At 45.6% G+C, this 26,187-nt stretch overlaps 1 protein-coding gene across 1 annotated transcript in view; it reads left to right on the forward strand.

The window, feature by feature from the left end:
* The window catches only part of LOC120915459 (probable pleckstrin homology domain-containing family N member 1), a 113,019-nt gene that overhangs the window by 8,876 nt on the left and 77,956 nt on the right, over positions 1-26,187 (forward strand). The window contains exons 2-3 of the mRNA XM_040325995.1: positions 11,892-11,973; positions 23,921-23,977. Coding sequence (XP_040181929.1) covers positions 11,892-11,973; positions 23,921-23,977 — 139 coding nt within the window. The remainder of the gene's footprint in view (positions 1-11,891; positions 11,974-23,920; positions 23,978-26,187) is intronic.

Raw genomic sequence — 26,187 nt, forward strand, 5'->3', positions numbered from 1 at the left:
CTCTCCATTTTTCTTTGTCCCCTCCCCCCACCTCTCTTTCTCCAGGACCGGAATTCACATCTCAGGAGCCTATAGGCCAGGGGCGTACCTAGAGCATTTGACACCCGGGGCGGATCCAATATCTGGCACCCCCACGTTAAAATGTAAAAACACCCCACTGTGCCCCCTGCATACCTCTGCATCCTTCAATATCTTTTTGTTACTACTGTGTACCCCCTCTCCACAACTGCACCTCTGGACCACTTTACATTGCACAGCACCCTGCATCAATAGACCCCTTTACATTACACAGCACCCTGCATCACTGGACCCCTTTACATTAAACAGCCCCCTGCATCACTGGACCCCTTTACATTACACAGCCCCCTGCATCACTGGACCCATTTAAAATTACACAGCACCCTGTATCACTGGACCCCTTTACATTACACAGCACCCTGCATCACTGGACCCCTTTACATTACACAGCACCCTGCACCTCTGGACCCCCTTACATTACACAGCCCCCTGCATCACTGGACCCCTTTTACATTACACAGCACCCTGCACCTCTGGACCTCTTTACATTACACAGCACCCTACTCCTCTGGGCCCCTTAACATTACACAGCACCCTGCACCTCTGGACCTCTTTACATTACACAGCCCCCTGCATCACTGGACCCCTTTAAAATTACACAGTACCCTGCATCACTGGACCCCTTTAAAATTACACAGCACCCTGCATCACTGGACCCCTTTACATCTCACAGCCCCCTTCACCTCTGGACCCTTTTACATTACACAGCACCCTGCACCTCTGGACCCTTTTACGTTACACAGCACGCTGCACCTCTGGGCCCCTTTACATTACACAGCACCCTGCACCTCTTTACATTACACAGCCCCTGCACCACTGGACCCCTTTACATCACATAGCCCCCTGCACCTCTGGACCCCTTTACATTACACAGCACCCTGCACCTCTGGACCCCTTTGCATTACACAGCACCCTGCATCACTGGACCCCTTTACATTACACAGCACCCTGCATCACTGGACCCCTTTACATCTCATAGCACCCTGCATCTCTGGACCCTTTTACATTGCACAGCACCCTGCATCACTGCACCCCTTTTACATTACACAGCCGCCTGCACCTCTGCACCCCTTTACATCACATAGCCCCCTGCACCTTTGGACCCTTTTACACTACACAGCCCTCTGCACCCATTTACATTACACAGCACCCTGCATCACTGCACCCCTTTTACATTACACAGCCACCTGCACCTCTGGACCCCTGCATGTTACACAGACCCCCCCTCAGTGCAGACACCCCCCCTTAGTGCACCCCCCCCTCAGTGCAAATCCCCCCCCTCAGTGCAACCCCCCAGTGCAAACACCCCCCCCTTAGTACAACCCCCCCTAAGTGCAAACCCCCCTTAGTGAAAACCCCCTCAGTGCAAACACCCCCTTAGTACATCCCCCCCACCCCTTCAGTGAAATCCCCCCAGGTGCAAACACCCCCCCTCCCCATTCAGTACCTCAGATCATCGCAGGCAGCGCCACGGCACATGGACAGAAGGTCCCCTCGGCCCCTCCCCCTCTGTACACACAAGCAGAGAGGAGGGGGCTGTGCCTGTGTGCCGACCACCGTGGCTGTGAGAGGAGGGGATGGATGGTGCTGCGGTGTCACCCCGCAACCCCCCCTCCATTTGTACCGCGGCGCTCCGATTCCGCGGCGCTCATCGCTGCAGTCGCGGGAGAGCTCCAGCCCTCCCCTGGTCCTCCTCCACACCCTGTACTTTCTGATTTCAAGCAATGCCTCCATCCTTTTTCCAGCAACATAAGGAAAGGGGGTGCACTGTGATGTAAGGGAGAGTGGGGGACTCAACTCCTAATGGTGGGGTGGCTCTTGACATCTAATGTAAGGGGAGGGGATGCGCTGGACATCTAATCTTACAGATACAAACGGCCCTTTTGAGGGCAATCATAATGCTGATGAGGCCCACAATGACTTTGAGTTTGAAACCCCTGATCTAACCCATCCAAACTCTATGCAAAATTCAAAGGAAAAGTTTTAGCATTGGGCATGCTTTAAATTGATTCTTTTTGTATACATTGTCACCGAATACACCGCCATTACATCTGAACAAAAGATCAACATAGCGGGTATGCCTTCACTTCCGAGGCAACACAGATACTGTGAAACATCACATTTCTCTTCCGCAACTTCACAGCTTTTTAGGTTTTGTTCATTAACCACAATGTCGCACGTGCGAACAGATACTCTTTCACCACATATAAGGAAGACAGAGAATACCAAGATGTGACACTTGGTGATTTCTCTTTGTCATTTTTATGTCAGTACTGTTATTTAAACTGTAAGTCAAAATCAGCAAATTATGTAAAATCTATGGATTAAAAAATTATAGTCGCTAATAGTATGCAATGGTCACCACAACAAAAAAAGAGGGTTAAAGGGAATTTGAAGTATTATAAGAATATTCCCTGATTGTCTCATTGTAGCAATGTTTCATATTACAAACACTAAACTATTTACAAGTACCATAAACTTTTTGTGGCTGTCATATAAAATATAAAAAGTAGAAGGTCAAATGGTATTGTAAAAAGAAAAAAAACACTGGAAATGTTTTTTCATTGTCACCCAAAACTGGTGTTTTTTTTCATTTTGTAGGGTAGCTGCAAAGTTCTTCACTAGCTAGTCCCTTATAGCACAAGCACAAGTCTGATGGACTTTTCCCATCGGATTTTCCGATCGTGTGTAGCCCCATCAGAGTTTTTTCATCAGAAATTCCGATGAATTCCATCGGAGTTTAGATATAGAACATGTTCTATTTTTTTCCGATGGAATTCCGTTGGAATTCTGATGTGATTTGGCCGGGCAAAAGCCTGATTGTGTGTACGGGGCATAAGACCCCTTTCATAATGGAGCTGTTTGCAGGCGCTATTGCGGTAAAAATAGCGCCTGCAAACTGACCCTAAACAGCCGCTGCTGTCTCTCCAGTGTGAAAGCCAGAGGGCTTTCACACTGGAGCGGTGCGCTAGCAGGACGGTAAAATAAGTCCTGCTAGCCGCATCTTTGGAGCGGTGAAGGAGCGGTGTGTATACCGCTCTTCCACCGCTCCTGCCCATTGAAATCAATGGGACACTGCGGCTATACCGCCGGCAATGCGCCTTTGCAGAGGCGCATTGCAAGCAGATTTTAACCCTTTCTCGGCCGTTTGCGGGAGGTAAAACCGCCCCGCTATTAGCCGAATAGCGTTGCGAAATTGGCAGTAAAGCGCCGCTAAAAATAGCGGCGCTTTACCGCCGACGCTGCTGCCGACCCTTATGTGAAAGGGGCCTTAGTCACACTGTAAACTTCCAGCACAGATGATGGTGATGTTGGGTTCTCCCTTACTAATGCAGAGACTGCCAGCCCACATAGAGCATCGTCCAGGCACACTAACACATTGAACAGTCTAGGAGATGTCTTGTGGTTTATTGTTGAATAACTTGGGTGGGGTGTATGATAACATGGGATACTCCTGGAACACTTAGGCCTTGTACACACAGGCAAACATGTACGATGAAAACGGTCCGCCGGACCGTTTTCAGCGTACATGTCTGCTCGGGGATTTCTGTATGATGGCTGTACTCACCATCATACAGAAATCCGCGCGTACTCGATACGCGGCGACGAGGCCGTGCCATCGCAGCAACGATGACGCAGCGACGTGCGCGGCCCTGCCAGTTCAATGCTTCCACGCATGCGTCAAAGTCATTCGACGCATGCGAGGGATGGCGGCCGCTCGGACATGTACAATAGGTCTGTACAGACGACCGAACATGTCCAAGCGGACAGGATTCCAGCGGGTTGTTTCTAAACAAGTTTGGAAATATTTGCCCGCTGGAAAAAGGCCCGGCTGGCAAATGTATGCTGGAATCCTGTCCGCTCGGCTGTACAGACGACCGAACATGTCTGCTGAAACTGGTCCGCGGACCTGTTTCAGCAGACATGTTCGGTCGTCTGTACGGGGCCTTACAGAACAAGAAGACACTTCTACTCTACTACTTCTACAAAGCTCAGCATACGATCCTCCTGTGAGAGGCCAGAAGTATGTACTCCTCAAGAGGGGAACTACTTGACTTAGCTTACAAGGACAGTCCTCCAATGAGAAATCAGAGATAATGCCTCGTTTCCACTGAGTGGATCGGTTCGGTACGGTACGCTATTTTGGGTGTTTCCATTATGAAAGTGTGTCATTAAACCGAACCGTACCGCACCATTCTGGGTCCTGCTTCAGATGTGGGGCCATAGAAAATGGAACGGTTCCATTAGGGCAGAGATACAATACATTCCACTGATTGGTGGACGCGCTAGGCATTTTTTCTAAACCCTGAATGGTCCCTGAATAGACCGGTCCCATTCTAACCGCTCCAAATTTACTGACCCGAACCGTTCCGTTCATTGGAAACAAGGCATTATATATGTACCTCTCAAGGAAGATGCTACTTAGCTCAAAGGCTTTCCACAAAACTAGAGGGGACTGGTCAGTATGTGCTATCTCATAAAAGTGACTACAAGGCCTAAAAATCTCAATAGAATACAGTCACTAGGATCTTGCAACAAAGCAGTACTCACAAGTCCAGGGGAATAGCTGACCCTATTCAGCTTCTTCCAGATACCTGTCAGTGAGGTCAGATCCTTAGGTGAAGCTTCACGGGGTCCGGTACCCTCTGCCACAGCTGGGCCCTTGATGATTATCTACTTGAGACAACAGGATGTCTGAAGCAATGAGGTAGTCACCCCCAACCTAAACAGGTGGAATCCCTGAAACAGAAAGACACTGCAGTTTTACAGCACAGGCTATTTATGTGCTTCTCAGCCACCTTCTGGGCACACCTCCCCAGTGATTGGCTGCAGCTCCATAAATATTTATGCTGTCCATTTGCCTTGCTCCACTTCTATGTTCCAGAAGCAGGGGAGAGGAATTAAACGTGCAGACTGTGAAATCCAGAACAGCCAAAAGAAATCAACAACTGCTCCAATGATTACAAAGGAGCCAAAAAGACTAAATTTATCCAAGACCCGAGCAGCATAACTAGGAGGGCGCTACATCGTAATTGTCTATCACAGGTATTTATATAGCTCCAAAAATGTATGCAGCATTGTATATTGTTCATTCACATTAGTCTCTTCCCTCACTGAGCTTACGGCCTGTACCTCACATACATACACATACTACTGCAAATGTTCCTACTGACATGAACAGGCAAACTTAATGCAGGCTGCATTGTGGTTGGAATTTGAACCAATGACCCCAGGGTTGCAAGTCAGAAGTGCACTGTAGCAAAATAGCCTCTCTATATTGAGGGGCAAAATCATTTTGCATGTTCTGGGTGCACATTAACCACTTAAGGACCACCTCCTGCACATATACGTCGGCTGAATGGCACGGCTGGGCACAAGCACGTACAGGTACGTCCTCCTTAAGTGTCCAGCCGTGGATCGCGGGTGCGCGCCCACGACCCGGTCCGGAGCTCCGTGACCGCGGGACCCGCGGACCCGATCGTTGCTGGAGTCCCGCGATTGGTCCCCGGAGTTGAAGAACGGGGAGAGCTGTGTGTAAACACAGCTTCCCCGTTCTTCACTGTGGCGCCGCCATTGTTCGTGTAATCCCTTTTATAGGAAAACACAATCAATGACATCACACCTACAGCCACACCCCCCTTCAGTTAGAAACACAAATGAAGTCACACTTAACCCCTTCAGCGTCCCCTTGTGGTTAACTCCCAAACTGCAATTGTCATTTTCATGGTAAACAATGCATTTTTTGCTGTGAAAATGACAATGGTCCAAAAAATGTGTCAAAATTGTCCGAAGTCTTCGGCATAATGTCGCAGTCACGAAAAAAAATCGCTGATCGCCGCCATTAGTAGTAAAAAAATATAATTATTAATAAAACTATCCCCTATTTTGTAAACGCTATACATTTTGCGCAAGCCAATCGATAAACACTTATTGCAATTTTTTTTACCAAAAATAGGTAGAAGAATACGTATCGGCCTAAACTGAGGAAAACATTTTTTTTTTATATATATTTTTGGGGGATATTTATTATAGCAAAAGGTAAAAAATATAGATTTTTTTTCAAAATTGTCGCTCTATTTTTGTTTATAGCGCAAAAAATAAAAACCGCAGAGGTGATCAAATACCACCAAAAGAAAGCTATCTAGTTTGTGACTGGAGTTCTTCCTTAAAACAAAAGCTTTATTGACATTCTAGGTCATAAGGTTAAAATATAATAATAATAATTTCTCTCTAGAAGGGAGTTTCTTTGTTGGTGGGCCCCAAGCAACGACCCTTTGTTTAAAATAACCTTGCGTATTTTTCACGACACGACAACAGTCATCAGTGGAAAGTGCTGTAATATCTCTTTAAACTGAATTGCCGCTGTTAGAAATGAATTATTTTATTATCCCCTTGGGCTCCACCTTAGCTCCTGTCTAATGACTGCGTCTCAAGTTACAGACAACTGCAGAAATAATAAAATGGTCTGACTTTGCTGGGAGGATATACGCCAAAGTAATTTGACTCTTTATTCATTTATATCCCCATTATTATGTTATTGTTATTTTATAATAGTTTTACATATGTCATTACACTGCAGAATACTTTTCTCATTAAACTATTTTTGCCACGTTGCTAGTACATTTTTTGTAGGACACACATTTCAGGTTACAGATGTTTTTTGTTTGTCAATTACATATATATTAAGATAAACACACAATTTAGAAATGTATGCATTAATATCTTAGAAAAATCTATATTCCAAAGTGCTTTATCCTGCAGCACAAATAGAAGGCTTTCTCTGACATAATCCATATGCCAGAAGCATGTCTATGGCCCGGATTCAGATAGGAGTTACAACGGCGTATCTCCGGATACGCCGTCGTATCTCTGAGTGTGCGTGGTCGTATCTATGTGACTGATTCATAGAATCAGTTACGCATTGATTTCCCTAAGATCCGACCGTCGTATCTTAGGCTGCATATTTACGCTGGCCGCTAGGTGGCGCTTCCGTAGATTTACGCAAGGAATATGCAAATTAGGTAGATACGCCGATTCAGAAACGTACGTCCGCCCGGCGCATTTGTTTACGTTGTTTACGTTAGGCTTTTTCCGGCGTAAAGTTACCCCTGCTATATGAGGCGTATCCTATGTTAAGTATGGACGTCGGGCCAGCGTCAAATTTTCCGTCGATTACGTAAGTCGTTCGCGAATAGGGCTGTACGTAAGTTACGTTCACGTAAAAAGCATTGGCGATTTGCGGCGTAATTTCGAGCATGCGCACTGGGATTCTTTCACAGATGGCGCATGCGCCGTTCATAAAAAACGTCAAATACGTGGGGTAAGGCCCCGCCCCCCGTATTGCGTAGGCGCGTCACAGAGTTTCCGAAAGGAGCCGAACAGGTAAAGCTGCGAGTCGGCTCTATACGGCGCCTGCACAGTCAGCTCTACACGGCTCCTAGTTGGTGCGCAGGCACCGTGTAGAGCCGACTCGCCCCTTTACATGTTCGGCTCCTTTCGGAAACTCTGTGACGCGCCTACGCAATACGGGGGACGGGGCCTTATCCGCTGGGGGGAACATTTTCTGATAGACATCAATCATCTGGGCGAACGCCCAGATTACATTGCGGCTCAGCTTGGAAACGCCTACTCCCGCGGGAGAAGTACCCGGAAGCCGGATTGCAAATATAGATTATAAGGTATGTACAGCCTAAAAAAAGTGCCGACTGTACATGCTGGTAGTATAAAGAATTTGGTCTTATACAAATGTTATTTGGGTGAACCTCCGCTTTAAGTACAGAGCGTACCTGGGGGTAGAGCCTGACTTGTAGGAGGAGACCTCTCTTACAGCCCTGGCTCAGGAGGAGTCACTGGAGTGGGGACAGTGAGCTTGAGAGCGCAGCAAGGTAGGAGTGCCTGGGGTAGTTGTAGTAGCCTGGCACAGTGGCAGGGGGATGATCCTCCAGGGATGGCTGGATCTGTAAGCAGCAGTAGGAATGGTTGTAGGTCCGTGACCCAGGAGCTGGCAGGTACAGGAATACCCCCCATACTCTGCAATACCACCAATACTCTGCAATACCACCAATACTCTGCAATACCCCCAATACTCTGCAATACCCCCAATACTCTGCAATACCCCCCATACTCTGCAATACCCCCCATACTCTGCAATACCCCCAATACTCCACAATACCTGCTAATATGACAGAAACAAGAATTTTTTTATTTTTACTGAATTTTCAGTGTTTTTTCTTTTATAGCGCAAAAAATAAAAAACCCAGAGGTGATCAAATACCACCAAAAGAAAGCTCTATTTGTGGGGAAAAAAAGGACAAAAATTTCAGATGGGCACAATGTTGTTTGGCTGAGTTATTGTCATTCAAATTGTGAGAGCACCGAAAGCTGAAAATTGGTCTGGTTAGGAAGGGGGTTTAAGTGCCCAGTGGTCAAGTTTAAGTCAAGGTTAAGTAATAATTTTCAATGGTTTTCCCCTTTCGCTTAATTACCTGTTGTAAAGTGTCTGCTGTTTACAGAGCTCAATAGATAGAGAAATCTGAAATTAATATGCACAACTGAATAAATGTAAATCAGATCAGTAATTTAAACATAAAAGTATACTTCAGATCAAAGTAGCAAATGCTTTCTTTTTATTCATTGCATAGAAGCTTTAATAATGGATTGGGACTTGTGGCATTGCAGCCTCATTTTCAGTGCCATAGCTGGAGGGAAGACAACTATATCTCCCATCATCTCTTTTATTGTTGTCCCGGCAACGTAGGGGCAGTACTTACAAAAATGGTGAGGTGGGGTTGGCCTTATGCCACGTACACACAACCGTTTTTCGGGTTGTAAAAAATTACATTTTTAATGGTCTAGAAAAAACAACGTTTTTTTCAACCCAATCGTTAAAACGGCCTTGCCTACACACGATCGTGAAAAAAAAAATGCTCTAGCAAAGCTCGGTGACGTACAACACGTACAACGGCACTATAAAGGGGAAGTTCCATTCGGATGACGCCACCCTTGGGGCTGCTTTTGCTGATTTTGTATTAGTAAAAGACGATTTGCGCTTTTCAGTCTGTTACAGCGTGATGAATCAGCTCACTCCATTACGAACGGTAGTTTTACCATAACAAGCGCTCCCGTCTCATAACTTGCTTCTGAGCATGCGCGGGTTTTTAACATCGTTAAAGCCCACACACGACCATTTTTTACAACGTTATAAACGTTGTGAAAAATTAGAGCATGTTCTAAATTGTTTACATCGTGAACATTTTTCTGGAGCCCACATACGATCGTTTTTAATGACATAAAAAAAAGTAATTTTTTACAACCCAAAATACGGTCGTGTGTACGCGGCATTGGTGCTTCTCAAACAGATGTGATCAGCCTCTTGTTCCACAGTGTCTACATGGAGATGCTGGGGGGAAGAGCCTGGATTACCACTGTAATCCAGCAAGGAAAAGTGTGACCACTCTTTGCATAATCCCGCTGGCACTTTATAGCTTTGCCACCCATAGAAAGGGAATGAGAACTTTTACTGGCAGGATTCATTAACAGGTATAAATACAAATAAAGAAATGGAACCAAGAGAAGCCATTAAGCTACTCAAAGGTGTAGAGCCTCCGCCTTTACATGGGCAGTTTTGCATTTTGAATGGACTTTGACCCAAAACATAACAGTTCTCTTTATTGTTTCAATGTTCTTTTTTTACAGGATGTTCTTGTGATAAGTATCAAGCTTTTAAAATATCCACTTGTGTATTGGTCATCATCACTTCTGCATTTCACACAATCTCTAAACCAGGAGTCATTAGATCTTTTCCATCTATTCATGGCCTCATGGTGAGCATTTTCCACTCTGGGCAAGAAAAGGTCAACACATCATCACAGGGCCTGTACTATAAGAGTACACACGACCGAGGAACTCGTCGGAAAAGACACATCGTTTTCCTCGACAAGTTCATTTTCAGGCTTGTGGAGAAACTTGACAAGCTTGCTTTGCGTACACACTGTCAAGACCAAATCTCCTCGTTCTCAAACGCGGTGATGTACAACACATACAATGGCATCCAGCGCGCCCACAATGTCGGCACCCGAAGCCAATCTATCACTCGGCTCTCGGGTGCTGCCGCCTCCATCTTGCGGCTTCACTTCCTGGTTTCCTACTGCACGCGCGCGACTCGCGCTGCGCATTCCCACTGGTCACGGCTGTCTTCTGGGACCCATGTGTCTCCCAGAAGTCGGCGGGGGTGGGGGCGGAGAAGGCCCCGGAAGGGGCGTAATACCCACGGGTGGCTCGGGTATCTGGTCCCGGAAGTGGGAGCAGAATACCTGTATTAGACATGTATCTGCTCCCCCCTGAAAGGTGGGGAGGGGACCCGGAAAAGCGGAAGTTCCATTTTTGGGTGGAACTGCGCTTTAACTCCCACTGACACAAATACATTTTTTTATATAAAACATAGCGGAGCATGGGAGGGGGAGATGCAGCATTACAAGCTATACACCATGAAGCCACACCCACTTTACTGACCATGTTTACTTTCTGGCCACACATATATGCGCCTGATGGGTGCTGTGTTTTTCATACCATAGTTTTCTCACCCTTTGACCTGTATAGCTTAGTCAATATATATATATATATACAGGGGCGAACTGACCATTGAGTCACTTGGGCACTGCCCGAGGGCCCCATGCCACTAGGGGGCCCCATCAGGGTTGCCAGGCTCAGTAAAACCAGGGACAGTATGTAAAAATCTGTGTTTTTTTTACATCTGTCTCTGATATGTTCAAAACTGACATGCTTTTAATGTGAAAATCCAGAGATTTAAGCTGCCCCGCCTCTGCACTGCCTCCTGGCGTGGTGGCCATGTGTAAGCCCGGGGGCCCCATAATCTTCTATTGCCCGGGGGCCCCATGAGTTGTCAGTCTGCCCCTATATATATATATATATATATATATATATATATATATATATATATATGAATTTTATTGAATATCAGTAAAATCAAATGTTACTAGGCTATTTTTACTCCAGATCATTTATTCTCCATTCACAGGAATAGCAGGAATCAGGAAAACACTGTATTATTACCACTAGATGGAGGTCACGATCATAATAACTAATATTGAAATTTGTATGACCATCAGCTCCATCTAGTGATGATAATACAGTATTTTCTTGATTTACACAATGGAGGATTAAGAGTGTAGAATAAATGATCTGGTGCCGCTGTGTCCCACATTATTTGCTGTCAGGGACCACAGCCGCACCCACACGGATATCATACTGGGACACAGGCGCTGTGTCCTTGCAGCTGCTGTGTCACAATAGACATCAATAGGCCTGCCTGCACTGGGACGCGTGAAACACCAGTTCATCCCTGAGCGGGTAAACGTGCCCCGTACACTATTGTACGCTCTTTGTGAATAACGTCTATGAGATGCAGATATGTATACAAAAGTATTTAGATGGTTGATAAACAAGTGTGTACATTTTTAGAGGGCGTGTTTTATATTTTTCTCCTATTATGCTTTGAGTGGAATGGATAATCCAATTTACAGAAGGGGTATAATATTGTAAAACTGTCAATTCCCTTTTGCTAACAAATCTGATTGGAAGACACCTTTCACAGTAGTACATTGTCCTCCTAGCATGGGCTTGCTGAGAAGACATTCATTTTAACATTGTGAGCAAAGGATGGGCTTGATGTGTATAACAGAATTTTCAAGGCTGATCAAGCAAGGCTTGCATTTCAGATAGTTTTGCACCAGTTAAAGGCTAGATTTAGTGAAATAATAACAGATTTCATTGTTTTCTTTCTTTCTGTGCAGAAACAAGTTGGCAGATAATTCTCATTGTACTCCTTCTCCAAATGGAGGACCATGCTGTATTCCAGAAGAGCTGGCAGGAGGGGTAAGTGTCTGCAAAATGCTTCCCCCAGACAGGATCTCATCCCTTTGTTTCCCCTTCCATCCAACAAGATCTGGTCCAACGGCCTCCTTTTCAATCAGAATGTGACCCTGCTGTCTCCTCTCCACATCTATCACAATCTAATAATCCAGCTACCTCCTCGTCCACCATGACCTGATCTCCTTGGCTTCTGCTCCATTAGAATCAGCAGCAGTGCCTATCTATGAGAACCAGACCCCGCTGTCTCCTCCAGGGCCGATCCTAGGGTCACAGGCGCCTGGGTGCAGAAATATTTCTGGCGCCCCCACATGGGCGTCGTCATTTTACTAATTCCCCCCATTTACAAATGTTTCTATGGCAATGACTCAACCACAGAGATGCTCCCCCACAAAGTATTCATTACCCTGGGACCCTTACATGATCTCTTAAAGCGGGGGTTCACCCGTACATAACACTTTTTCCCCTTAGATGGATGCTCGTTTTGTCTAGGGGAATCGGCTAGTTGTTTTAAAATATGAGCTGTACTTACCGTTTACAAGATGCATCTTCTCCGCCGCTTCCGGGTATGGGCTGCGGGACTGGGCGTTCCTATTTTGATTGACAGTCTTCCGACGGTCGCATCCATCGCGTCACGATTTTCCGAAAGAAGCCGAACGTCGGTGCGCAGGCGCAGTATAGAGCCGCACCGACGTTCGGCTTCTTTCGGCTACTAGTGACGCGATGGATGCGACCGTCGGAAGCCTCTCGGAAGACTGTCAATCAAGAAGGAACGCCCGCTCCCGAAGACCCATACCCGGAAGCGACGGAGAAGATGCATCTCGAAAACGGTAAGTACGGATCATATTTTAAAACAACTAGCCGATTCCCCTAGACAAAATGAGCATCCATCTAAGGGGAAAAATTGTTTTATGGGTGAACTCCCGCTTTAACAATAAACAAAATACAGGAAGAGAAGCAAAGTACTTTATTGGGACCTGGAGGGGGGGCCTCTGTGATGGACACAGAGAGGGCTTCTGTTAGAGAGTCTGTTAGATGTTCGGCGCCCCCAACTCTACAGGCACCTGGGTGCAATGCACCCTGTGCACCCTGCCTAGGATCGGCCCTGGTCTCCTCCTTGTCCATAAACTGAACCTACTGCCTTTTTCTACACCAAAATCTGATTCAGCTGCCTTCATCCCTCATCAATTAGAATCAGACCTCACTGTCTCATTGACCATGATCCATTCCCAATATGTCCTCTCCCCCACCACCTTTAATCTGATACCACTTCCTCCTCTTCTAATCCACTTTTAATCCAATATTGCCAATACCCGTTCTTACTGTACTGTGGTCTCATACTGCTGCCTTCCCTTCCATCATATTCGGATCGTGCTGCTTCCTCCTTCCTTACCACAATTGCATCCAGTAGCTTCCTTTCTTCCATTTACCATTAATGGATCCTGTTGCCCAGTGCCAGCCCAAGACATTGTGCTGCCTGGTACCAAGAATGAAATGCTGCCCCCCCCCCAAAAAAATTACGCCCACCAAAATGCCCCCACATCCATTCTTTTATATCATGATAACTAAAGTGGACCTATGGCTCTATACATGTATATAGGAGTATAAAGAGGACCTGTTATGGTTGTTTACATGTATAGGAGTATAAAAGGGACCTGTTATGGCTCTATTCATGTAATTAGCCCCACAGTGGAGTGGAGAGCGGAACGGGAGGAGCGGTGGGGCAGCAATTAGCCCCACAGTGCAGTGGAGAGCAGAGCTGGCGGAATGGGATGGCGGGCGTCAATTTTCCGCCCCCCTGAAAGTGCCGCCTGGTACAATGGTACCATTGGGTCCCATGGTAGGGCCGGCCCTGATGTTGCCTCCCTTTCCCTTTCTCCAAAATACCATTACACTGCCCCATTTCCTCTGCCTTAAATCTGATACCACTAGAGCTTATTCCAATTCCATACCTCCCAACTATTCGAAATGGGAATGAGGGACACCTATCAGCAAAAGTATGCAGGCATAGGACACACCCCTTGCCACACCCTCTTAAAGGGGAATTGTACAAAAAACAAGATTGGTTAAACCCACAAGCGCTTTTTTTACCACTACTATTTTTACTTTTATACTTTTATTACTTTTATATTTGCTTCTAGAACTTACAAATGCAGCCATTTAGAAATCAGATGAAAGGTTTAGCACTGGGAAACACTTTTTGATAGATAAAAAGTTCATTTTTAATACAACTTTATAGATCAGACCAAAATGAGGGACAAATGAGGGGAAAGAGGGACAGTCCCTCGAAATCAAAGCTATGCAATTCACTTCTAATCCAATCCTGCTAATACACTTACCTCCAACATGGTCTAATACTGCTACTTCCATTTGTGGGTAGATGCAGTCTACATTTTACAATGCAGGTGGCGCTCAACCGTAGCTGCAATGCAGAGGGAGAGAAAGTTAAAGTGGTTGTAAACCCCTTACAACCACTTTAACCTACAGGTAAGCCTAGATTAAGGCTTACCTGTAGGTGCTTGAAATATCTCCTAAACCTCCACGGTTTAGGAGATATTTACTAAAATCACAGGCACCGATGTCTACCGTAGACAACGATGCAGGCGCACTTTAGCAACGGCGACCGTGTCGTTCCTAAAGGAGGCTGTGCTGTGAGTGACGTCATCGTGGCTCCTGCCAATCACAGCGCCGGAACCGCGATACCCGTAAGTAACCCCTGGGAAAGATGCCAACCGCCCAATCGGTGTACGAGGACAGCGGCAGGGGGTTCAATCGGAGGTGAGTATTACGTAATGAACTAGTATGTTATGTATACTAGCTCATTATGCCTTTGTCCTGCAGGTTTTTTTTAAAGTTTTTTTCCCCATTACTTCCTCTTTAAGAAGAACTTGGTTTCTCAATGGTTTGCTGGGTCACAGAGGGCAGCTATCTGATTGGATATCGGTGCCCCACGTGACATTGTAGGCCATCTTGGGTCAGGCAGTGTCTATTAAGACACTAGCCCCTGGGCTTGGTGTGCATTTCGCGTGTGGTTAGAGTCAGGACAGGTCTTCTGTCTGACAGGGACAGTGCTTAGCATCAGGGAAAGGTTCCAGAGGAGTAGGGAAAGTGCATTAATGCACCATCCTTCCTTTAAGCCTCCCCACTAACAAATGGACCGACCAAGCTGCATTCTGCTCCTCTAGGCAGACACTGTCGGCTCACCTGTGACCTCCTGCTACCGACACATCACTGTTACATCCTGTGAGTGCTCCCGGTCAGGTTTGGCTTCCCATCAAACTTGTTGTCTATTGCTGAACTTCTATTACATTATACTCCTGTTACTTTGCACCTGGACTCTTGGGTGTTTTCTGCCGCTGCACCATGCTGCATCTATTCACACACTTCCATCACAATATGATCCTGCTGCCTTCTCTTTCTTTACCACAATTCCATCCAGCTGCCTCATTTCCCGATTTTGGGAAAGAAAAATGAATCCGCGCAACGGAAAGTGTTTGAAAAATATATGCTGCAAGAAAAAATAATATGTGTGTATGCTGCAAGAAAAATACCTAGTTCATATGTCAATATGTACTGTGAAAAAGAAGAAATTGCTGAGGTGGCTGCCCCTACATATGTTTTCCACCGAAGTGGAATATGAAATGAAAAGGAGAAGTTTAGTAGGTGCTGACGCCTTCCTATGTGAAATAAATGTATGTGCTATCCTGTGGCATAAATCTTGTATAAATACCATAAATGATATTAATTAGTGATACAAGATAAACCCCCCCTCCTATAGGTGCACGTGTGGTGCTGACATATATCACAATTGCATTAATGAAAATAAATTAAATATAATAAATGACAAGAATACATTAAATTAAGAAAAAATAAGTCCATATATATTTGAAGTGCTGAATATTGCATTAGATGCTTTGTGCTGCGTTCAAGACGACGTCATCACGACGAAACCGGACGAGCGGATAGACGCAGTCTACACACACTTCAGTGGATTTAATACACTGCTTGTTTTTATATTGCCAAATGTGAGTACCTAGAGTTTCAACTAATAAAGTTTTATATTTATTACGGTATCACACTATATGGGACCTTTCTTCTCTTTTCATATGAGCCTAAACTGGAAAGAGGCACACAGGGGAATAAGGATTTGCCAGAGTGCAGCACAGGGCATATACTGTGAATGCTTTTTACCCCAGGAGGGGGATATGATCTGGTGAGTGATGGCCACATCCAGGGGAGTGCTGGCAGCCTTAGGCCTGGGGGGCAAGTTCAGTCAATTGGCCCATTGAACCGCCGAATCAGCTCACCATCCATGGCCCATCTGGTTTTTCAATGCAGCCTTACCAGTGCCGCCAACAATGCAGCCTGATCACTGGGGCAGGTTACTTCGGGTGTATGGGGGGGTCAGCTATGGGTGTCAGAGTCTCTCACCACAGTGATCTCAGCAGGTCCTTGCACGCCACGGCCTCCTGGTCCTGGGGTCAAGTTGCAGCCAGCACCCAGCCCTGCGTCCTGACTCCCTGGCACACCCTGCTTCCAAGAATCCGGTCTCCAGGAGTTGTAGTTTCCTCTGCGCTGCTCTGTTTTCGACCCACCGGGAGCTTGAGCGTAGACTGCAACTCCCAGAATGCAACAGCTAATGGTCGGGCCGCCACAGCCATGCCCCCGGCCCAACTTCCTAGACCAGAATAAAAAAGAAAATGGCATCGGGCAGCGGCTGCCGGCCATAAGTCAGGGTGGCCTGGGAGGCAATTGCCACCCTGCCCCCCGGCCCAGCCCTCCCCTGGCCACATCAGAACACGGATGAAGGGGGCACAGAGTGGAACACAGCAATAGACATTAAGATTGGCATGCAGCACTTTGCATGAAATGCACAGCACTTTTTGAACGCAGCACGAAGCATATAATGCAATATTCAGCACTTCAAATATATATGGACTAATTTTTAATCTTTATTATTTTTTCTTAATTTAATTTATTCTTGTCATTTATTATATTTAGTTTATTTTCATTAATGCAATTGTGATATATGTCAGCACCACACGTGCACCTATAGGAGGGGGGGTTTATCTTGTATCACTAATTAATATCATTTATGGTATTTATACAAGATTTATGTCACAAGATAGCACATACATTTATTTCACATAGGAAGGCGCCAGCACCTACTAAACTTCTAATTTCCTGATTTACCATTAACCAATCCTGTTGCCTCCCTTCTCCGCCACTGCAATTCAATTAGACTCCATCCTTCTCTCTCTGCCTTCAATCTGATCCAGCTACCTCTCTTCTTCTAATCCAATCCTGCTGATACCTCCACCATGGTCTGCTACCGCTGTCTCCCAACCCATCACAATCTGATTCCACTGCCTTCTTCTTCTCTACAATTCCAATCTGCTGCCTCCTTTCTCTATCCGCAATTATCTGGTCCTGCTGTCTCCCTTCCCCATCCACCACAATCCCATTCCACTGCCTTATCCTATAAAATATCCCCCTCTTTTCCCTGTAACGTCTTCTGATACTATTTGGCTGTCTTTGAACCAGGACACAAATGGGCACCTAATAATGGATTAGATCATGATCTACAATGAGATAGATAACACAATTTTCTCCTCTGCACAAGATCATCTCAAATTCCGTTGTATTACCCATCTATAGTTAGCTTTATGTAATACACCAAAATGACAGAAAGTAAATTGCAGCCACTAGAATATGGTTTACATCCACCGTTCTGTTCATTAATGCCGCATTTTGAAGAATGCTTGCTACCATGAACGAATGTGTGCTATATAATGATACTTTTGCCATCAGAGATGTTTATCTTTGAAGCTGAACTCCGGACACAAGGGGCCAGATTCACAAAGAACTGCCTATCTTTAGGCAGGCGTAGCGTATCTCAGATACACTACGCCGCCGTAACTTAGAGCGTAGTTTCCTTATCCAGAAACAATTTGCGCCGTAAGTTACGGCGGCGTAGCGTAAATGTGACGGCGTAAGCGCGCCTAAATCAAATGAGGAACAGAGGGGCGTGTTTTATGTAAACTAAGCATGACCCCACGTAAATTACGCTTTTTTCGAGCGGCGCATGCTCAGTATCACGTCGAATTTTCAAATTAAATTACGCCCGCTCAATGCCTAGACAACGTGAACGTAACTTAGGCAAAGCCCTATTCACGAACGATTTACGCAAACAACGTAAACGACGGAAAATGCGACACTGTCCCAACGTCCATACCTAACATTGCGTACACCTCATAGAGGCAGGGGTAACGTTACGCCGAAAAAAACCTTACGTAAACAACGTAAAAGAAATGCGCCGGGCGGACGTACATTTGAGAATTGGCGTATCTAGCATACTCTACGCGGAAATCAACGGAAGCGCCACCTAGCGGCCAGCGTAAATATGCACCTAAGATCCGACGGCGTACTAAGACATACGTCAGTTGGATCGAGCCCCCATTCAGTCGTATCTTGTTTTGTGGATACAAAACAGATACGACGGTGCATCGTAGAACTTACGCGGCGTATCAATAGATACGCCGGCGTAAGTTCTTTGTGGATCTGGCCCAAAATGTTCACATTTCACATATATTGCTTAATAGTCACAAAAGATATACCGTACCTGTAAACCCTTTATGTGCACCAAATTCCTTTGTAAACCAGGTTATAACCATTTAAAAGATGCAGAGAACAAAGCCATGGGAGAGACTCATGCCCAGTACACATGATCGGTTCGTCTGATGAAAACGGACCGACGGACCGTTTTCATCGGACAAACCGATCATGTGTGGGCCCCATCGTTTTTTTTCCCATCGGTGAAAAAAAAATAGAACCTGTTTTAATTTTTTCTTATGGTTAAAAAACTGATAGAAAAAAACGATCGTCTGTGGGGAAATCCTTCGGTCAAAAATCCATGCATGCTCAGAATCAAGTCGACGCATGCTCGGAAGCATTGAACTTCATTTTTCTCAGCACGTCGTTGTGTTTTACGTCACCGCGTTGGACACGATCAGATTTTTAACCGATGGTGTGTAGGCAAGACTGATGAAAGTCAGCTTCATCGGATATCTGATGAAAAAATCCATCGGTCCGTTTTCTGATCGTGTGTACAGGGCATCAGTAGGGCTGCCCAATACAGGCTACCTGCAAAAAACTATTGGAGGAGGCAGATACAAGACCAGTCACCCTGCACAAGGAGAGAGAGCAGCAGGGACAGGTCTTCATTACAGGAAGCGCCTACACAGATACAAAGTTGTACACTAAATTACTGCACATATCTGGAAGAAATACACAAAACACTCCAAGATAAAGTTCAAGGAACAGAAAACGTCTTTTATATTCAGACAGTATGACATAGATTTACTAAAACTGGGGAGGGCAAAATCTGGTGCAGCTCTGCATAGAAACCAATCATCTTCCAGTTTTGTTTTGTCAAAGCTCAATTGAACAAGCTGACGTTAGGAGCTGATTGGCTACCATCCACAAAAACACCTCCAGCTTCAGTGAACCCCTATGGCCCAGATTCACGTAGGAGATACGACGGCGTATCTCCAGATACGCCGTCGTATCTCTGAGTCTGAGGCCTCGTACACACGGCCGAGGAACTCGACGTGCCAAACACATCGAGTTCCTCGGCCAGTTCAGCCCTGAAGCCGCCGAGGAGCTCGGCGGGACGAGAGCTCCCATAGAACAACGAGGAAATAGAGAACATGTTCTCTATTTCTTCGCCGAGCTCCTCGTCGGCTTCCTCGGCCGAAAGTGTACACACGACCAGTTTCCTCGGCAGAATTCAGCCAGAAACTCGGTCGGAAGCTGAATTCTGTCGAGGAAACTGGTCGTGTGTACGGGGCCTAAGGCGTCGTATCTTGGCGCCTGATTCTAAGAATCAGATACGACAGAATTTCTCTAAGATACGACCAGCGTAAGTCTCCTACGCCGTCGTATCTTAACTGCATATTTACGCTGGCAGCTAGGGGCGTGTACCCCGATTTACGCCTAGAATATGTAAATCAGATAGATACGCCTATTCACGAACGTATGCCTGGCCGACGCAGTACAGATACGCCGCTTACGTTAGGCTTTTTCCGGCGTAACGCTACCCCTGCTATATGAGGCGCAGCCAATGTTAAGTATGGACGTCGGGCCAGCGTCGAATTTTCCGTTGATTACGTCGTTTGCGTAAGTCGTTCGCGAATAGGGCTGTGCGTCATTTACGTTCACGTCTAAAGCATTGGCTTTTTGCGGGGTAATTTGGAGCATGCGCACTGGGATACTTTCACGGACGGCGCATGCGCCGTTCGTAAAAAGCGTCATTTACGTGGGGTCACAGTAGATTAACATAAAACACGCCCACATGTTCCATATTTGAATTAGGCGGGCTTACGCCGGCCTATTTACGCTACGCCGCCGCAACTTTGCTTTGTGAATGCTGCACTTGCCTGTCAAAGTTGCGGAGGCGTAGCGTAAATAGGATACGTTACGCCTGCTCACAAATACGCGCTCCCTACGTGAATCTAGGCCACAGTCTTTATCCCAGAGTTGAGCTTTAAATCTCCTTTGTTATGCTATTTAAAACACCCATTTCATACATAATGGGCCAGATTCACAAAGAATTGCCCTGGCGCAGTGTATCAGAGATACACTACGCCGTCGTATCTTACCTGGCTCTAAGTCGAATCCAGGAAGATTTCGCGCCGTAAGTTACGGCGGCGTAGTGTATTTCTCTGCGCGTATTTCAAATTGGGTGGGTAGGGGACATGATTCATTTGAATGAAGCGCGTCCCCACGCCGATTGAAATGCGCATGCTCCGTTTCAAAATTTCCCGCCGTGCTTTGCGCGAAATGACATTTCACCGACATCATTTTTTGAACTTAGACGTGAGTTACGTCCTTTCCTATTCACGGACGACTTACGCAAAAAAAAAAAATTCAAAATTTGACGCGGGAACGACGGCCATACTTTAACATGGCAAGTCTATCTATACGCCACGAAATAGCAGCTTTAACTATACGCCGGGAAAAGCCGACTAGCGACGACGTAAGACAATGCGACGGCCGCGCGTACCTTCGTGGATCGACAGAAAAAGCTAATTAGCATACCGGACGTGGAAAACTACGCAAACTCCACCCAGCGGGCGCCGAAGTATTGCATCTACGATCCGAAGGCGTACGAAGCCGTACGCCTGTCAGATCGAAGCCAGAAGCCGTCGTCTCTTGGTTTGAGGATTCAAACTAAAGATACGACGCGGCAAATTTGAAAGTACGCCGGTGTATCAGTAGATACGCCGGCGTACTTGCTCTGAGAATCTGGCCCTATGATTCCCAGTTACTTTCTTTATGCCTTTCTTCGCATACTGTAGATGACAAACCAAAAGTGTTTATTTTAAATAACTGATTGTTCAAAGGGTAATAATTCCAATTCAAAGGATCCCTAAAAAAACTTTTAGTAGGGCCCCTTCAGATACCAGAATGGTGTTTGGAGTACAGGTATGCCAATGCACATGCTTGACCCTCTGAACCATCCCGTTGATGTCACTATTTTCATATGTTACAATTCTACTGCTTATTCTGCTGTAATAGAGAGACTGTCCGGGAGTGCATTCCCCATGGAGAAAAACTGTTTCCTGACCTACAGACCTTTGCAGGAAAGCAACTTTTTCTATACCTCCCAAATTTATGAGCAAGGAAAAACTCTTCTTAACCTCTGATAGCCTACATCATTTTAGCCTGCACATTAGAATAACCTATACATTACTAACAGTCGCTCATGTTTTTAAAGCAACTTTAAACTATAAACAGGTATTATTGTCAATTATCCAAGCTTACATCTTCAATAGGGAATGAGAACTCAAGTCCAATTAGCTCCACTTGCTGGTCTTTTTTGTGTCACAAGTGAGCTGCTGCCTTAAAGGGGAGTTCCACCCACAATTTCACTTTTTAAATATAAATACCCCTGTAATACACAAGCTTAAAGCGGGGGTTCACCCTTAGAGGGCACTTTTCCCCCTTAGATTCCTGCTCGTTTTCTCTAGGGGAATCGGCTATTTGTTTTAAAATATGTGCAGTACTTACCCGTTTACGAGATGCATCCTCTCCGTCGCTTCCGGGTATGGGCTGCGGGAATGGGCGTTCCTTCTTGATTGACAGTCTTCCGAGAGGCTTCCGACGGTCGCATCCATCGCGTCACGATTTTCCGAAAGAAGCCGAACGTCGGTGCGCAGGCGCAGTATAGAGCCGCACCGACGTTCGGCTTCTTTCGGCTACGAGTGACGCGATGGATGCGACCGTCGGAAGCCTCTCGGAAGACTGTCAATCAAGAAGGAACGCCCGCTCCCGAAGACCCATACCCGGAAGCGACGGAAGAAGATGCATCTCGAAAACGGGTAAGTACTGCTCATATTTTAATACAAATAGCCGATTCCCCTAGACCGAACGAGCAGGAATCTAAGGGGAGAAAAAAAAAAATTTAATAAATGGGTGAACTCCCGCTTTAATGTAGTCTAGTAAAGTTAGTCTGTAAACTAAGGTCCGTTTTGTTAGGTTGTTACAGCATTTAGTTAGTTTATAATCTAGAAATAGACCGTGGCCATCTTAAGTGTGGGCATCATGAAGCCAGACTGTATGACTTCCTGGATTCCAGCCTTGCAGATCTCGCACATGCTCAGTGCTGCACAAGCGATGCAATAGGTTTCAGTCAGGTTTCCATAGCAACGGGAGTGTCACAGGAAGTTGCCGCCCCTTCTCTATGCAAATAGGCTATATGCAAGGACTACTGGGATACATGATGCCTATCCCAGAAACCCTTGCGAATAGCCTTGTGACTTAATAGCCTAGGCTAATAAGGAGGAGGAAGTAATGAAGGACTACAAAATAAAGGTATTTACAAGCAACAAAATAAATAAAAATTGTCCATTCTGAACACTATGAGATTAGGGCATGCAGCACAGACAAACATAAAAAAATGGGTGGAACTCCACTTTAAGTACAAGCAACATGCCTCTCATGGTGAAACCTTGCCACCCACTTGTGACAAAACTGCATCTAATGCCCCGTACACACGATCGGTTTTCCCGTTGGAAAAACTGCGATGAGAGCTTTTCGTTGGGAATCCCGACCATGTAATTGCCCCATCAGGCCCCGTACACACGACTGAGTTTCTCGGCAGAATTCAGCCAGAAACTTGATCGGAGCCGTATTCTGCCGAGAAACCCGGTCGTGTGTACACTTTTGGCTGAGGAAACCGAAGAGGAACTCGTCGGGCCAAAATGGAGAACATGTTCTCTATTTCCTCGTGAGGCTGGGTTCACACTACTACACTACTTTCATCCTACTTTGCTCTGTGTTCAATGTTTCCCTATGAGAGCGTCTTGTAGCGTCCTACACAAGTCGGTCCGACTTTGAAAATGCTCCCTGTACTACTTTTGGTCCTACATTGATCCTACTTCAGGCCCATTGAATATCATTGAAGTCGGACCAAAGTAGTATCCTGTTCATGAAAGTAGGATAAATGTAGGACCAATGTAGGATAAATGTAGGACCGATGTAGCAGAGCAAAGTAGGATGAAAGTAGTGTAGTAGTGTGAACCCAGCCTCAGTCAATGAGGAAACTTGGCTCGCCGAGATCCTCGGCGGCTTCACAAGGAACTCGACGAGCAAAACGATGTGTTTTGCCCGTCGAGTTTCTCGGACGTGTGTACGGGGCCTCAGACTTTTTCCCACAGGAAAACTGCCGGAAAAAAAAGAGAGCAGGACAAAATCCTCGCGAGAAAACCGTTTGTCTGTATGATTGATATATCTATCTATATATATATATATCTATATATATATAGATAGATATATATATACACTCAAATATATATATATATATATATATATATATATAGTATATTATGTACTGATATGTGGCAATGCTACTATAATGACTACTAATTCTGTTGTTTGTCTGTGTCTGCAGCTTCTAACTCCTGGAATATTGGACCCTCATACAGTCCATACACAGTTTGTATCTAAGGTGAGAAGCATAGCTATTTTGAGAGCAAATCTACAACAATGATATTGACTAACATTTTCTAAGGTATCGAATAGTGGACGTCTGACATCTAATGACACTTTTATGTTGAGTAATGTGCAGCCATAATTATGGAAGATAGGCCAGACCACATCATTTAGATCTAACCTACCAATAAATAGTATGGCTTTGGGTTCATTTATTACCTAAAATAACCTATAGCAACCAATAAGTTCTTATTTCGTAAGATCGGCAAATGAGCTTTGCTCATTTGTGCTACAGGCTGTTATCACCTGCATGCTTTTTTTTTTTTTTGCATTAGAAAATTAGTCTACACAGGTTTATGAGCTGATAAAAATATGATAGAAATCTCCTTTGGGATGGTATGCGGACTGAATCTATTAGTGAAGTGTTTTTTAACCACTTGCTTACTGGGCACATAAACCCCCTTCGTTCCCAGGCGAAATTTCAGCTTCCGGCACTGCGTCGCTTTAACTGACATTTGCGCGGTCGTGCGACGTGGCTCCCAAACAAAATTGACGTCCTTTTTTCCCCACAAATAGAGCTTTATTTTGGTGGTATTTGATCACCTCTGCGGTTTTAATTTTTTGCGCTATAAACAAAAAAAGAGCGACAATTTAAAAAAATATATATATATTTTTTACTTGTTGCTATAATAAATATCCCATTTTTTTTTTAAAAACGTATTTTTCGACGTATTTTTGTAAAAAAAAAAAAAAAAATCGCAATAAGCGACTGGTTTGCGCAAAAGTTATAGCGCCTACAAAATGGGGAACAGAATTATGGTTTTTTTTTTTTTTTTTTTTTTTACTAGTAATGGCAGCGATCTGCGATTTTTATTGGGACTGCGATATTGCGGCGGACGTATCGGACACTTTTGACACAAATTTGGGACCATTCACATTTATACAGCGACCAGTGCTATAAAAATGCACTAATTACTGTATAAATGTGACTGGCAGTGAAGGGGTTAACTCTAGGGGGTGAGGAAGGGGTTAAATGTGTATCCTGGGTGTGTTCTAACTGTGTGGGGGGAGGGGGGGGGACTGGGGGAGGTGACCGATGCTGTGTCCCTATGTACAAGGGACACAGATCGGTCTCCTCTCCTCTGACAGCACGTGGAGCTCTGTGTTTACACACAGAGCTCCACGTCCCTGCTGTGTTACCGACGATCGCGTGTACCCGGCGGACAGCGCGGTCGCCAGGTACACGCATCGGCTCTTCAGCGATGCGCCGGGACAGTGTTTACCCGCTGCGCGCCCCCCAGAGGCGCGCGCGGGTAATGCACTTTTAAAGACGTCTACTTGGCACCTGAGAGCCGCGCTGTTGACGTCTTTTGTCAATAGCACGGGTCTCAAGTGGTTAAACATTAGTCATCTAGGTATTACTGCACCCACCTTTCCCACTGGTTAGTTATGCATTAGTCAAATTAGTCAGTGTGTGGCCAATTGACTTCTGCAGCTGACTTCTCCCAGCTGCTACCATGCTCTGGGTCCCCCAATTGGGTTTTATGTGGACCCACATGTACACAGTGAGGTAAAGGACCTCCCTGCTGGGTGTTTTCTGCCTCTGCTAGTCTCATTGCTTTCATTGTAAATAGTGCAGGGCCAGCCAAAGACAAAACAAAAGGCAGGACACAGCTCACCATGTGCCCCCTCCTCCCCCACACATGAATCACTGCTCCTGGGTTAGCCGTCTCTCCTGTCCCCCCCCCCCTTCCCTTCCCCTCTGTGTGAGGCCTCGTACACACGACAGAGGAACTCGTCGGAAAAGACACATCGTTTTCCTTGTCAGGCTTGTGGAGAAACTTGACAAGCTTTCTTTGCGTACACACTGTCAAGACAAAATCTCCTCGTTCTCAAACGCGGTGACGTTCAACACATACAATGGCAGGGGAAGTTCGATTCCACTGGCACAACCCTTGGGGCTGCTTTTGCTAATCTCATGTTACTGCGTGTTAAGTAAAAGTTTTGTAAGGGACAATTTGCACTTTTCAGACTGTTACAGCGTGAAAAATGTGTTATCTCCATTACAAACGCTACTTTTACCGAAGGTGCGCTCCCGTCTCATACTTTATTCTGAGCATGCGCGGGTTTCTTAGCATACACACGAATGTGTTTCTCGTCGAAAACCAGCCCGACGAGGAACACGACAAGGAAATTGAGACTCCCGTCGAGGAAAAAGTTCTCTTT

This window comes from Rana temporaria, chromosome 10, assembly GCF_905171775.1.
Source record: "Rana temporaria chromosome 10, aRanTem1.1, whole genome shotgun sequence".
NCBI lineage: Eukaryota > Metazoa > Chordata > Amphibia > Anura > Ranidae > Rana > Rana temporaria.